Genomic DNA, 16,125 nt, shown 5'->3' with positions numbered 1-16,125 from the left:
CCACCCCTCGTCGATTCCCCGCCACCATCTTCCCCGGTCTCCTCACCTAGCATGTCACTGGATTCTACACCTTCATCTCCGGTGACTTCTTCGTCGCCACCCCCTGATTCTACCTTGGCGATTCCTCCTTCTCTTGTTCCATCTCTTCCTCAGCATTACACTCGTCGTTCACGACCTGTGGATGCTTCCTTGGATGAGTCGTCCTCTTCCTCTCAGCCTACTTATGGCTTGCGTTCTCGTCCTCGTCCGCCTATTGATCGCTTTGGATTTCCCACCGCTGGTGCTGCTGTTCTTGAGCCGACTTCTTACCGTCAGGCTGTTGTTCATCCTGAATGGCAGTTTGCGATGGCGGAGGAGATTGCTGCTCTTGAACGCACTGGTACCTGGGATCTTGTTTCTCTTCCTCCCGGAGTCCGTCCCATCACTTGTAAGTGGGTCTACAAGGTTAAGACTCGCTCCGATGGTTCTCTTGAGCGTCACAAAGCTCGTCTCGTGGCTCGTGGTTTTCAGCAGGAGCATGGTCGTGATTATGACGAGACTTTTGCTCCTGTGGCCCATATGACCACTATTCGTACACTTCTTGCCGTTGCCTCTGCACGCCACTGGTCTATATCTCAGCTTGATGTTAAGAATGCTTTTCTTAATGGTGAGCTGCGTGAGGAGGTGTACATGCAGCCACCACCTGGGTATTCTGTTCCTGATGGCATGGTGTGTCGTCTTCGTCGCTCTCTCTATGGCCTTAAGCAAGCCCCTCGCGCCTGGTTTGAGCGTTTTGCTTTTGTGGTCACTACTGCTGGTTTTTCAGCAAGTGCTCATGATCCCGCATTGTTTATTCACCTTTCTCCTCGTGGCCGGACTCTTCTTCTTCTCTATGTTGATGATATGGTCATCACTGGGGATGACCCCGAGTATATTGCCTTTGTAAAGGCCCGTCTTAGTGAGCAGTTTCTTATGTCTGATCTTGGACCTCTTCGCTATTTTCTTGGGATTGAAGTCTCTTCTACCTCTGATGGCTTTTTTATATCCCAGGAAAAGTATATCCAGGATCTTCTTGCTCGTGCTGCTCTTTCTGACGAGCGCACTGTTGAGACTCCTATGGAGCTCAATGTTCACCTTCGTGCTACTGATGGTGATCCTCTCCCTGACCCGACGCGTTATCGTCATCTCGTTGGCAGTCTTGTCTATCTAGCTGTCACTCGTCCGGACATCTCTTATCCGGTTCGTATTCTGAGTCAGTTTGTTTCTGCTCCCACATCGGTTCATTATAGTCATCTCCTTCGTGTTCTCCGATATCTTCAGGGCACGATTTCTCACCGTCTCTTCTTTCCTAGCTCCAGTTCTTTACAGCTTCAGGCCTATGCGGATGCTACGTGGGCTAGTGATCCTTTTGATCGCCGTTCGCTTTCTGCTTACTGTGTTTTTCTTGGCGGTTCTCTCATTGCCTGGAAGACGAAGAAACAGATTGCAGTTTCCCGTTCGAGTGCTGAGGCTGAGTTGCGAGCTATGGCTCTTTTGACGGCAGAGGTGACTTGGTTACGGTGGTTACTTCAGGACTTTGGTGTTTCTGTCACTACACCGACTATGCTCTTATCTGACAGTACAGGTGCTATTAGCATTGCGCGCGATCCTGTGAAGCATGAGCTCACCAAGCATATTGGTGTTGATGCTTTCTATGTGCGCGCTGCTGTGCAGGATCAGGTCGTTGCTCTTCAGTATGTGCCTTCCGAGTTACAGTTGGCGGATTTCCTGACGAAGGCCCAGACTAGAGCACAACATGGCTTTTGTCTCTCCAAACTCAGTGTTGTTCCTCCACCATGAGTTTGAGGGGGGGTGTTAGAGTTATAATATAAGTCATGTATACCCCTTTGTATTTATCCCGTAGTATAAGGGGTTTCCTGCATATGTACCACACCTGTACATGTATATATATCGGCCTATGGCCTCATGGGAATACAAGTTGCTTATTCCTAACAGAAACCACCTCAAAGCCCCCGAGTTGTAGTCACCCATGTCATCATGGCGCCCTTCCTCTTCTCAAGTCATCTAGTTTTGCCATAATTCTTGCTTTGTCATAATTCTTATGCTTTCATGTCCTCTCCTTCAATGCTCAAGGGATCCATAATGACGCATGGTACAATAAGGTGAAGAGGTCCCTGAGTTGCAGCTACCCACCTGGTCATGGTCTCCCCCCTCTTCTCTAGTATGCTAGTGTACACATTCACCAGGTTGTCTGGGCACACCGACAATCAAAGGAGCCAATGGGCAACCTGAGTCCGTAGGTTACGAGGGCCTTGGGGAGTGAGATGGTTTTTGGTGTAATGCCACTTCAATTATATTTTTTTGAGGAACTTGGTTTATCCTCGTGGAAATGGCCTAGTTTATGAGGCCTAAACCCAACTCAAGTCCTAATGGGTATGGATTGGCACAATGCTTCCTTTCTGAAGCAAACATTACCTATTAGCACTCAGACTTACAAACAAACAAATGCTTGGAGGTATATAAAAAGGAATTTAATTTCTGCCAAATGTGGACCTACCTTGGGTCATGAGGGGATGTTCAAGGCTATCTTACAAGATGTTGCCCCCTAGCCATTTTGTGTGTGTATCAACCGCCATGCCCATTAGCGATTACTTTAGGTGTATTTCTTCTTGGTTCCTAAGGACATAGTTCTATTGTGCCATTATGTACAAAACTTGATGGAGGGAAGTTTTCCGGAAGTTTTCCTTGCCATGTTAGTAGATGAACATTTTCTCAATTTGAACCTACTTCCGCTCACGCAACAGAAGCTATAACATTTGGGCTATATGTAGGATCGTTTATGTATCTAAGAGAGTAATGTGGAAGCGAAACTTGCAACAAGTAAAGGGGGCAAGAGATAGGGCTTCCAAACACTAAGATGTATTGGTGCAATCATCATACACCCACATTGGTGGAGGATCAAACACCAAGTCCTAAGATCACAAAGGTCTTGATTTCCAACCGCCAATGTCTAAGCCCACCTATCGCCATGACCATGGACACCCGGTCCAAGCCTAACTCGGGGTGGGTCTCCACACGGAGTAGGCGATCTCTGGCCTTGTACAAACTATTAGCTCCTCCACAACTTGAAGGCTTTATGGTGTCATCATGGACTGTGCACAAGAATCAGTATGGTTTTATAATGTCTAAAACTATTCAAGACAGTTTGTCCTGGACTTTGGAATATCTGCACCAGTCTAAGAGACCCATTGTGATATTAAAGCTTGAGTTTGAGAAGGCATTTGACACAATTAAACATGAGGCCATCCTCCAAATCCTTCAAGCTCGGGGTTTTGATCTCAGGTGGATCTCATGGATTAAGGAATTTCTAGCTTCTGAAACCTCATCAATACTACTTATTGGTGTACCTGGTGTTGACGTATAAATGCATAGCCCACCTTTCTCCATCAGCTTGAGCTTTTGGCTGAACTGGCTGGTGCGTGCAGTTCTACATGGTATCGGAGCCAAGTGGTCTTGAGTTCAAGACCCGGCTGGTGCAACTAAATTGCAGCCCACTTTCGGTTCACGTTTAGGCCTGAGGGAGCAACACGTGAGGGGGAGTGTTGACGTATAAATGCATAGCCAACCTTTCTCCACCAGCTTGAGCGTTTGGGTGAACTGGCTGGTGCGTGCAGTTTTACACCTGGAAGGCATTTTAAATGGCATAGATGGGTCAGGCAATGGGATCCTCTACCCCCTTATTTTTCTGCTTGCTGCTGGTTTTTTGCAGTCTATCGTAAACATGATGCTTCGAAGGGGTGAGCTGCATCTCCCCATACCATGCCATGACAAGGAGTTTCGCATAATCCAATATGTTGATGACACACTTATAATCCTGCCTGTTGTAGACTCTCACCTTTTTGCTTTGAAGAAAATGCTAGCTACATTGACCAAATCTACTGGCATGGCAGTTAATTATCATAAATCTCCATTACTGCCAATTAATATTAATGAAGAGGAGGCTTCGAGGCTTGCTGGAGTTTTTGGTTGCCAACTAGGAAAGCTGTCTTTTACTTATCTAGGTCTCTTTGTGGGCACTACTGGGCCTAGGATTTTGGAGTTGCTGCCTTTGGTTGATTGTATGGAAAGGAGGTTGACTGCAAGCTCATCCTTCTTAAACCAAGGTGGCAGATTGCAGCTTCTTAATTCTATCGTGTCCTCCATGCCTTTATTCTTGCCTGTGGTTCTTACTGGTGGAAGGACATTCTCAACTTGGTTGATGGTTTCAGGAATGTCACATGGGTAAAAGTAAACAAAGGTGACACAATACTTTTCTGGAATGATTTCTTGCAGCACTCCAAGCCTGTTATTCCTTTACAACAAAGCTTCCAGAGGCTTTTCTCTTATGCTAAAGATATTACATCACTGTGAGGCTTTTCTCTTATGCTAAAGATCCTTACATCACTGTGAAGGAGGTGTTGGAATGCGATGACATTTTATCATTGTTTCATCTACCCCTATCTGATGTTGCTTATCAGGAATTGCATGATATTCAGCAGATGCTATCCTCTCTGAATAGGCAACCAGATAACAATGATGTTTGCTTTGGAGAAACTATGATGGTTTTACACCTAAAATGTACTATGATTTGGTTCATTCTCGAATTATTTCCAATTCCATCCTATTGTGAATTTGCAAAAATTGTTGCGCCATAAAGACCAAAGTGTTTGCATGGATGATGATAATGGACAGGTTAAATACGAAGGACATGTTGCAAAGAAGGCCCTGGAATATATCCGGTGTAATGGATTGCATTCTATGCCCAACACATGCCAGAGAGGACATGTATCATTTGTTCTTCATGTGTAATTTCAGTATGAGGATCTAGAATCATCTACAAGTCAGTTGGCCTGGTGGAAATGATATGTTTGCTATTGCTAACCAAGCCAAGAAGGAGTTTGCAAAGCCTTTTTTGCCGAGGTTATTTTTATTGCATGTTGGAATATTTGGACTACCAGAAATGGCTAAATATTAAGGAATGAAAGGCCTTCCTTTGCTAAATGGAGAGCCAGGTGGTCCAAAATTACCTTTGGAAGCCAACTAGCTGAAGGTATCAGATGAAGATAACTTAGAGGTGCCACACGTTCAAAAAACATGGTCTAGCCATAAAGGAGACAGTTGGAAATACCGAACAATTCTTGCTTGGAGGTATTTGGCCTAACAAAGCACCCTCTGAAAACATCTTGGTGGAAGGCTAAATCCCAATTGGAGGTTCCAAAAAAGCATCGGTCAAATGTGCCAAAGCTATATTGTGGTTGGAGCAAACTTACTAGCTTGGAACTACTAGACAGGGAAAACCTCAAGGGAAGCATGCCTAACAGAGAAGTCTAAATAACGACATAGCCTATTAGTTATGGATAAGACTAAGTAGTTTCAAAAAGAAACTTTGGAAAACAACTAGTTTAGTCAACAACTCACACAAATCACTATGTTAGGTAGTTTTGAACGATTAGTCCGAAGGTATCAGGAAAGCGTAAAGTGTTTGTCATGAGATAGTAAGTGTTTAAACCATGAGGGATTGCTTGAAGATTTGTAAGTGTTCATTCTAGTTATAATGTGTGTGACTCTTGGTTGTATGGTAGTCCTTAGATTCAATGTGGAATATTAGATCTACTAAAATCCTAGAAAATTACAAACTATTTGAGCTCTGGGCAAACTTCTTTACGAGGAGTTGCCAACTTTTGTTTCCACTTAGCATACTGACCTAATATGAAATAATTAGTACCCTTGTTTGTCTCGCCATTAATCACCAAAACTCCTTAGCTAGATTATATGCTCTGTTAGTGTATTTTCTCATCTATTAGAAATTATCTTTTAAGACAGAGTTTCTTCATCCTTTTCCTCTTGCATGTGTCCAAATATGGACAAGCATTGGTATGCCACCAATAAGGAGGCCTTCCTATAGAAAGACGTGGAGAAAAAGGATTCATTCAGTGTCACCAATGACCTCTGAAGTGTGGAATCACTACTCCCATAGTGTGTCCCTTTACGACTCCTTTTGGGGTGTTCTCAAAGACTCCCTTGATAGGATGCTTCATGGGCCATGACGGCGATGATGCTTCCCTCCCGGGGCAATATAATCATGAGTCCTTTCTCAAGTGCTTAAAGTGTCTTTGCATGGATTTGGTTTTCTATTGGCTCACATTCATCCAGGATTTGCACAAATGATGATGAAGATCATTATCATGAGCTAACCATATCCATGCTACCCAATAGTTTGCTTGCATGGTGGGCGAGCACATCCAAGAACAAGCTCTTGCGTCAACCCTTTTACACCTTTGAAGTGCTCTTGTTAAGGCTTTAGGAGTGCAAACTGATTTCCATTAAGGCTAGGCTCGAGACCTAGGGAAGCTTCCATGTTCATTGTCAACACAAACATGCGCACATTTGAAAGCACAACAATGAGGCATTCAATTTGCTAGGAAGGTGTACAATGCACAACCATCGTTTTGTTTCGATTCTTTTATACAAGCAAGTAGGAGTAACCCCTCTTGATCCAAATATGTTATGGTCCAAGAGATATAGCTCCTTACACATGGTCTCATCCTTAGACATGGTTCTCTAAACATGCAATGGGGTAGGCATCTATTTACATGGGTTATGTTATACCCATTTATCTTCTTGATGAGTATGGCCCCTCCCGTTCGGACTTGGGATTTCCACTAGCTTGGACTAAGAACATGATTTGAGCTCTACCAAGGTATTTGGTATTTTCCTAAGTCAAATTATGCCAACCTGTCTTGGTGGTATTTGTGAACAATTTTTATAGAGAACCTTCGGTACATGTGTATCTACAAGAATGCCAACGTGCTCCGTAGTGCAAGACGAACCTAAGATGTCAAGCTTAGTTGTCCTAACTTCATGGCATCATTTTCCAAAAAGATCTTGCAAGGGAAGAATCCCGTTGGATATGCCATCATCGTCTCCATGGACAATAGCAATGTTTGTTATCTTTTGACCCACACCCTTTATTAAGGATCAAGGTCCACCTCTTTGATTCTTCTAGGAATATCGTTTCCCCCACTGATGGCCAAAGAGTTAAGCTATGCCAGGTGGGTAAATAAAAAAACCTTGAATAAGATCTTCTATAGTAGGCCTTCAATGACAACGAATCTCCTAGATCTGGTGTGTTTCTTTCTTTACTCATTTGCTTCCTTTAGATCCTTCGCCATGGTAAGAAACTATACGAGGAGACTTCTCCACTCTCTACTTGTCATAGGGTGAGAAGCTTCTCCAAGGCAAGTTAACGACTTGAGTGTTACTTCACCCATGGATCTTTTAGGGATGCTCGCTTTCGCAAGAAGGTAAGTCTTTAATGTTTCTTGCATTTAGGAACACCCGCCATATCACGTGCATGACCTTTGTTTGATAGTTGCAAATATGGTGGTTGCTCAAGCCCTTGAGGTACACCACACGATGTTGGTGTGCATGACCTAGGCAGTCCTATTGGACTCCACGAGCTTCCCTCGTGATGAAGGTGCCCAATAATTCTAGTCACTGGGTCATTATGGTGATGTAGATGTGTTTGTGTTTGATAAAATATTTGTAATGGGTCATACTAAAGTAGGAAATTTAAGGATATCAACATATTCTGCTGCATCTTTAGTTGTATACTTGTACCACCCATTTAGACATAATGGCCATCATGTAGGCCTATTTCTCGAGCTATGTAGAGGCTTTTGTGGAGGTCTAAGCTAATTTGTGTGCCTGATCCACCTCGGAGTATAGAGACCCCTCCCACTACAAGGATAGATGCCTCCCTTTTGCTCGAATCGCCTATCACCATCTTTGAGCTCATCGCATTGAATCACAATGAACTGAGTCGGTAGTTTGATAATCTAGATTGGCTCTTTTTCGTGACACAAACCTATTTGTCACAACTTCGATGATTGTACCAAGTAATGCCCTATAGTATGGATTATGCTTCTGTTAGGCAAATTGACTTTTTCCGTGGTCTTGGCCTACACGAAATCACTGGTCTCTTCTGTCAAGAATGGAAATAAGGGCATCCTTACCGTCTTAGCTCTCCAGATCAACTATCTCTTAGGTGGCTAAGAGGGAGGTCTTGTTGAGGTTCCTGGTTTTTTTCTAGTTGTTCTAGCGATTCTCGAAGAATGATGCAAATGTTATGGAACAAAAGAAAAATATTGAGCAAGGGCTTGTGAAGATGATACACTCTGAAATCTAAAAGGAAGATAATAATATTGTTTGAAAGGAATTTATAGTGGTTCCTAGCTAAAAACTCAAACAAATGTAGCTGAAGGGGGCAAGTAGTACTATACTGGTTGGGTATTGTACTCTAGGTCAAACACCTTGTGACATCCTGGCTTAATACCAATGGTAGACTACTCATATCAACAAGGTGCACCTTCGTTTTGGATTCTTATCTCCAAAGAACCTTCAGACTAAGCGTGCTTGGCATGGAGTAATTTGAGGATGGTTGACCGGCCGCTGAGTTCTTCCCGGGGACCACGAGTGAGGACAAAGTATGCGGGAAAGATTACTTGCGGGGCCATTCCAGATCCCACCTGGCATAACGACCGAGACCACTGACGGTTGTCAGGGTGTTACAAATGGTATCAGAGCCGGCCCTTGCGGTTACACGAGCGTGTGTGGCTCAGGGGCACGGGCATGTGTGGCCTGTCATGGCACACGACATGCTACATGTGCTGGTACTGAACGCATAGACTTTGCCAAAGAGAACAATCGTTGCTAGGCCGATGAGGACGTCGATTCCTCTGAGTGGGGGTGTATGTGACATCCATGCTTAATACGAATGATAGACTACGCATATCAACAAGGTGCACCTTCTTTTCCGAAAGCTCGTCTCCAAAGAACCTCTAGATTAAGCATACCTGGCCTGGGGTAATTTGAGGAAGGATGACCCACTGAGAAGTTCTTCCCGGGTGAGCATGAGTGAAGACAAAGTGCGTAGAAAAGACTAGTTTGGTCTGTGGGTCCAGTCTAGATACTGCCAGGCATAACGGCCAGGAACCGGTGGTAGCAGCCGTAGCGTTACACACCTTCCCCAAAGGCCCAAACTCTAGAGATAAGACCTTGGAGAACCCCGAGGAGACAACGTCTTGGGGTACGCAAAGAGCCCTCGGGCCCATAGAGGGGTGATTCAGTCGGAGGAGTGAACTCTCCACCTATGTCTACCTAACCCTACTACTACAACATTTCATACCACTTTACAACCTCCCTTGAGAGAATTGTCATGTCAAATATTGAATCGGCTAACACCTCAAATATAAACAACAGGAAATAGTTGGTTTTTAGTTTTCATAATTGAATTTTTTAATTGGGAAACAAAAAAATCTACTAGAACTACATGCCGTTTCATATGACTCAAATAATATAACAACGACTCTTATATTTGTAATAATCTCGACAAATACCCTAAAACGGAATGTTCATTGGCAAATATTCGTTGATCCCTATATATAGTATATTTTGAGTTGTCTGAAAAAACACTAACATTACTTTGAGTCGTCTGAAAAAACACTAACATTACTTTGAGTCGTCTGAAAAGTCACTAACTAAACATTTAATTATTCCTCACAAATAAAGATGTTGGTCACAAACAAAGATGTAGGTCGTTCTGTATTCAGTCCTTTCTACTATGTCACTTCAACGAAACCTCAACAAACATGCCTAAATTCATCAACTCCATCATCTCAATGGTATCGACGTCGCTTTACTCGTCCCTTGAATTGGTTTTCTCATTATGACAGCACTGCACTTAAAGGGAAACAAACAGGCTAAGAAAAAGGCCTAAATATATCTCAGCTTCTATTTCCTTTAAAAAAACAAGTGTCCAAAAGTAGCTGGTTCTATAAGGAGAAAAGTAATATAAAAGTGTGTGAACTTCTGTTGTCTGCACAGGTAAAAGATATGATGAACCTATATGCAGGTCTTCACCAAGTTATTAAAGAGAAGGAAATTAATTATATTTTACTGTTTCTTCTCAATACTTAGAATTTTTGTTTGAGCAGTCTTTCAGCTTTATTACAGTGAGTTTCCAAACGTTAATGCGCTACATTTGTTTTCAGCATAGAAGCTACATATGATCGCTATCAGAGATTTGCGGGACCCGGAATGAACGTGAATGGAGGCGATGCAAGTACCAATAATGTAAATTAATCTATATAGTTTTTCTTATTGCATATCTTAGAGCTTGTTTAGGTGTAAATTATATAACTGCCAAGCATCATGGTGTGGATTCAATCAGTCTATATTTCTGAAGTTTCCATGGAAATATCCTTAGCATGATGAAGCGTTTGTAATCAGGGATTATGTCGCCTATGCACAGGACCAGCAAAATGAATACAAATATGGATTATTTTTGGTACCTACTAGTTTATCCAAATAAGCCATCTATATTCTATAACCTAAGACTAGGTTGTACTTACATCATTTTGTATCCAGGGTAGTCAAATCATATGATTGTTTATATACTTGCATATCTCTGACATGATATTTTGGTTCTGAACCAGGACGGTGATCCTTCAAACATACAGTCAAGGCTTGAAGAGATCGCTTCCTGGTAGCCATCGAGACCTTTCATAATCTCTCCTGGTATGTTATTTACTGTGTTTTTTCCTAAGCTGGTTATGTGCAATTCTGCAGGTCTCTTCAAAATAATGCTGATGACTCCGATGCCACTAAGCTGGAGAAACCGGAGAAACTCCTGACAGATGCTTTGAGGAATACAAAATCCAAGAAGGTACACTTCAGTAACTCTGTAGACACCTGTAATTAACTTTTGTGTCAATGCATCAAGTCTCTGGTTCCTGTTAGACCCTTGCTCCATCAGAAAAATGGCTCTGCTTTCAGCTATTTTCACCAAGGGCCCTCTTTCACTAATTCAGCAGCTTACTGCTTCATCACTATCTTGGTTTCCAGAGTCTTGCTCTTGATGCTCTAACTAGACATAATTAATTCCTCTCGGTTGTTATTATCTACTGATGTAGCTCCTACTGAGTATATATTGTTATTATCTTGGTTGTTATTATCTATTGATAATCAATTCTACTATAGAAAAGTTCAATCAAGTACTTGCATCCTGAGATAATGGGCTGAATGTGTATGTTATATTAGTTCCTACGTGTTGGTAAATGATAGGCAGAGCAAAAAGAGCTCACTGGATATTTTACTATGCATGTGACTGCCTATGATAGTTTCATCATAACTCAGAAGGAGTTAACTGCTACTACTAGATTTTCTAAATTCAGCATTAGGACCTGTTTGTAATGGATGTATGTGTGGGCATCGGTTTTGTCAGTATCCCAAATTATGCAGGTCTGAATCAAAGCGCCAGGTTACAGTAAGTTCAGTCTGGAAACAGGGGAGGAGGCGTCAAGTCTAGGAGAACACGTATTCTTCGACTTCCCAAAGAGTTATGTTAATCGGACAGTCAGGAACGTTTAGATCCAACGGCCAGAAGCCATCTGGGCAAATTACCTTTCCCTGTTTCAATTCATTTCAGTCTTGTATTAGTCCCTTCCGGTAAACTGTAACTGAGACTACCTGTGATTCACCACACGAGTTCTTTATAAACTCTTATGTGACCTTTACGTTTCCCTGTACTAGAACCCTAGCTTATCCGCCTCAATCTTTCGATCCCCATTCCCCTTTTTGGGTCAGGACAATTCCCAAATTCCCCTACCAACCTACCAAGATCCTGACAGGTAGTTAGTTCAAACTGGTGCCCACACAAAAGTTATATCCATTCCAAACAGGGCATAAAGGTTTGTGTGCTACAGCCCTTGATTGTGTAGAACTGTACTTTTTTTTGTGTGTGTGTGTCTGTAGAACTGTACTTGTGGATATAATCCAAGCAACAGACACACGTATGCATAGAGAAATCTGACCTCGTGCCGAAGATAATGAAATCCTTCTGAGGAATTTTGTTTTAGTAGGCCAGTGACAAGTGGGTTCCTATTCAATTATTCTGCGAATTGTCTAGCTTATTCCATAGCATTAGTAAGCCGGTCTGTATTGCAGGCTGCCTGAAATGACAGACAAAATGGAGACATCAGTATAGATCTCCTGTCAGTTACCTGCAAACAGGAAATTAGGTGTTGAAACAGAACCTGGCTGGAGAGTTAAATCTATACAATGACTTACAAGGCAATATAGTTGATAAATTTAAACAAGACAAAATGTAAGCATCTAAATAAATCGTCTGAATCCATGTACAAAGATTAAATTACAAGCTTTGCTTTGTTTCTGCAGATGTTGGCGCAACAAAATAGCGGGGCAAGCACGAGTGCAAGCGGCAAGAACTCCGAAGGCCCTAGGGGACAGGAGGGAGGAAGGACTTGAGCGTCATGTGCTGTGCCTGCATTCTGTACAAGGGATGCTCTGCTCCAGATGCAACACTCTTCCCCAGTTGTTGGGTATGAAAGAGTTGTCAGGGCTGCAGCTTGTATGACTCAAGGCAGAAGGGTGCAAAATCAATAAAAGGTTGCCTTGTGCCTCGTTCGGACTCTGTGATATATTTATGCGAACCTATCAATCTGTTGTCAACAAGCCCTGTTATCTGGAACGGAATGATCTCTGTCTCAAAAAAAGCAACTGAAATGGGAAATCAGTTTATGCGGATGCACTTTATATAACAGGAATGCAGATGTTTCCTGTGAACTTGGTGAGGATCATATTCATGTCTAACCGCAGAGACGGATGTTTGTATTTCCGTTAAGCAATTATTAATGAAAAGGGGCATTGCCCGGTTGGGAAAAAAATATGTATATTCATGTGTGCATTAAGCAAAGTGTCAGGCTTGTTTGTGATCCCATGGTGCCGAAGCCGTTGTGATAATGTTCGCAGTGGCGGAGGAAGAGGTAATTGCGGACAGACAAAAAAACTGGAATGGCAATTTATTTTGAGGCCTCCTTAGCGAGAATTTTATATATTCCAGAAATTGGAGTCGAATCCTGGTTGCTGGGTGGCACCACTGCGAACCCAACCATTGGACCACTCCCCTGTTCTCGTCCTGTTGATGTTTGGTGTTTTCTAAATCGATGTAAATGTTGTACATAAAGCATGTTTTTTTTGCGAGATATACATAAAGCAAGCATGTTGATCATGGAATGGAATGGAAGAATACGAGCGAAACACACCTGACACGCGGTGCGCCTCAGATGAACGGGCAGGCCCCCACGTACGACGCGAACGCCCATCCGGCCGCCAGCTAGCTAGTGTAGGTCACCGCCGTCCGGCGCCGAAAGTGGAGGCACGCCCACCCCACCGGAGCTACAAACGTCCTCCTCCCTCCTGCCCTCGGGCACGCACGCCCGCCGTCGCTCATGTTAGCTTGACCCCGCTGTACATTACAATAGATAATCTGTGTTATACTATAAATCAGCCAATGCCCGTAAAAAATAATATATAAATAAGCCAAAGCAGCAAGAACAACTCGAGCACACGCATTGAGCCATGCAAAATGCAGCCTACGACGCGCGCCGCGAACGCTCGTAGAGACCGTCGTCCAAAACAGGGGGAGGGGAGGAGAAACTCCAAAAGAAGCAGCAGCAAAATGGAACGGCGGGAGAGAGAGGAAGCGGATCAGCGGCCAAAGAGCGCGACGGCACGAACCTGCTTGCATCTGCATGGCCGTGGACGAACAGGTCCGAGGCACGCACGGCACCGGCACCAGCGCGAGAGGGCCTACTCCCTCCTCTCCTCGGTCGCTCTCCGCGCCGCGCGCGTAGTAATAAGCAGCCTCGGGCGTCGCGCCGTTCGCTGGCCACGCGCACCCACGTGCGTGGCAGGTGCAAGAGGCATACGTTTCGACCGGCCGGAGAGTCACTGTGCTACGTCCGTCCCATATCGGGTCACTAAATGACAGGCCTTTCACCAAAGAGGCCGCCTACCTTTGCAGGGCGGGCGAAGGCGGCGGGTGCCCCTTGGGATGTGCCGGGGGTCAAGCGGCTACTCCTCGTTGGAGTATACTGGACTGGAGAGAAGCAAGCAAGGGTGAACCGCGGGAATCTTTGGCATGTTCTACAAAGTTCTGGGTCGGCCAGCCATACTACACGACAGAAGAGCCTCGAAAAAGCAAGGGTGAGCGCGAGCGAGAAGGCGACGTCCGGGGTCCGGCAACACGCCTGATCGGCCTGCATGCTTCGCGACCTGCGACCTGCGGGCCAACGGAATGCCGGAGCCCGTGGCGCGGGCGTGCTTTGCATCCTAGGCAGCGCGCGTGCGGCGGTGGCCGGAGCCCAAGCTGGTGGGATGTCATCCGGTTCATCTGCCAGCGCGCGTGACTGGATCGCCGGCGCTACTTCAACGTCTGCCTGGCCATCTAGCGGGCACCCAAGACGACGACGGCCACCACACCGCACTGCGCCTCTCTCCACCTTCCTCCCGGCGCCTCCCCATCTAGCACGCACGCTCTACAAGATGAGATCTGTCCCAGCTTTTCTTCTTATTTTGCTGCAATTGATTGTAATCCCGGACTGCACGCTCTACTAGACGACGACGGCCACCACACCGCACTGCGCCCCTTTCCACCTTCCTCCCGGGCGGACGCGCCGTCCTCCGTCGGTGTTAGGCGATGGATCTCGATCTGAATTCTCACGCTCACAGGGTAGCTTACATGGTTACACTGTCTTGTGGGAAGGGAAAGAAGAAAGCAAAAGCAAAAAGGGATGCCGTGCCGTGCCGGTGCCTGATCCCACTGGATGGCTCCTCTCTGGCTCCACTTGGCCTTAAGAAGGATTCACCCACTCTGGGCCCACAAACCTGCGGTTTGGGTGCCTGATCCTAGGTGGACGCCTGATGACGCGGTCTTGGCCTTGATTGGTTCCCTCTTCCCTTCCCGAAGCCACGCTGGCTGCCTTGTCGATGCTCGAGTCGTTGCCGCTTCTCCCTGAATCAGGGACGCTGACATCCCCTGCTCCTTGAGAGCACGCTCGTCCCCAAGCTGCTACCACAGGAAAGCGGTTCTTGAGAGCCAACGCGTCTTCCCACGATGCGTCCAACAGCTCGGAATCCGACCATCAAACCAAGTACTGTTCTCGTCTCCCCGACGGTGTTTGACGCCAGCGCTTGTTCAGGAGTTCCACTGGAAACAGTTCAGGTGACTTCAGGCTTGGCAAGATAGTCGAGGCTGTTGTACCTGGTGACAACGCTTGACGCAGCTGGGACACATGGAAAACCGAGTGCACTTGCGATCCCTCCGGTAAGTCCAGTTCGTAAGCTACAGGATTGATGCGCTTGATGATTTTGAATGGTCCAAAGTACCTGAATGCCAGCTTGTGGTTGGATCGACGATGCACTGATGATTGCACATATGGCTGCAACTTGACGAATACAGAGTCCCCCACAGCAAACTCTCGTTCTGATCGCTTTTTGTCGGCCTGAACTTTCATGAGATGCCGCGCGCGGTGCAGGTGTTGCTTGAGGACCTGTTGCATGGTCTTCCTTTCCTCTAGCCATTCCTTCAGCTCTGGGATCTTGCATACTGACGCGGCCTCTATTCCCCAGTGTCGCGGCTCATGCCCATACAGCGCTTGAAACGGAGACATGTTCAAGACTGAGTGGTGACTGGAATTGTACCAAAATTCTGCAAGAGCCAGAAATTGGTTCCAGTGGTTGGGGCATGCGTGAATGAAACACCGTAGGTAGATTTCCAGACACTGATTGACCCGCTCAGATTGACCATCCGTTTGCAGATGGTATGGAGTACTCATATTGAGCTCTGTTCCAATGCAGGCAAACAACTCACGCCAGAACTTGCTTGTGAAGACTGGATCCCGGTCTGATATTATGGCTTTTGGTAGGCCATGCAGCTTGTAAATGTTGTCCAGGTACGCCCGAGCTACTCTGGCCGCGGTGAATGGGTGCTGAAGTGGGAGGAAGTGAGCATAGCGGGTGAACTTATCCACCACGACTAAGATGCAGTTTGCTCTGCCGGATTGTGGGAGACCGTCGATGAAATCCATTGTAACTACTTGCCAAGCTCCTTCAGGCAGAGGAATTGGTTCGAGCAAACCTGGATACTTGACCCTTTCTGGCTTAGCTTGTTGACAGACTGCACATTCTTGCACATACTGCCAGATTTGCTACTTCATTTTAGGCCAGGCGAACAATTTGCGGAGA

The 16,125-nt window shown here is 45.3% G+C and overlaps 1 protein-coding gene and 1 long non-coding RNA gene across 2 annotated transcripts in view; one reads left to right on the top strand and one right to left on the bottom strand.

The window, feature by feature from the left end:
• Positions 1-12,663, top strand: part of LOC109767005 (MADS-box transcription factor 51) — a 32,717-nt gene extending 20,054 nt beyond the window's left edge. The window contains exons 2-5 of the mRNA XM_020325758.3: positions 10,071-10,152; positions 10,515-10,564; positions 10,648-10,744; positions 12,256-12,663. Coding sequence (XP_020181347.1) covers positions 10,071-10,152; positions 10,515-10,564; positions 10,648-10,744; positions 12,256-12,345 — 319 coding nt within the window. The 3' untranslated portion in view covers positions 12,346-12,663. The remainder of the gene's footprint in view (positions 1-10,070; positions 10,153-10,514; positions 10,565-10,647; positions 10,745-12,255) is intronic.
• On the bottom strand, positions 11,916-13,813 carry LOC109767006 (uncharacterized). The gene is made up of 3 exons (XR_002233759.4): positions 13,618-13,813; positions 13,143-13,345; positions 11,916-12,029 (listed from the first exon to the last, which is right to left on the bottom strand). It is a non-coding gene; the product is annotated as an uncharacterized lncRNA (long non-coding RNA).
• Positions 13,814-16,125: the final 2,312 nt, after the last annotated feature.

This window comes from Aegilops tauschii, chromosome 3 (assembly GCF_002575655.3).
Source record: "Aegilops tauschii subsp. strangulata cultivar AL8/78 chromosome 3, Aet v6.0, whole genome shotgun sequence".
Lineage (NCBI taxonomy): Eukaryota > Viridiplantae > Streptophyta > Magnoliopsida > Poales > Poaceae > Aegilops > Aegilops tauschii.
The sequence above is the reverse complement of the archived record's forward strand: the minus strand, read 5'-3'. Positions and strand labels throughout refer to the sequence as shown.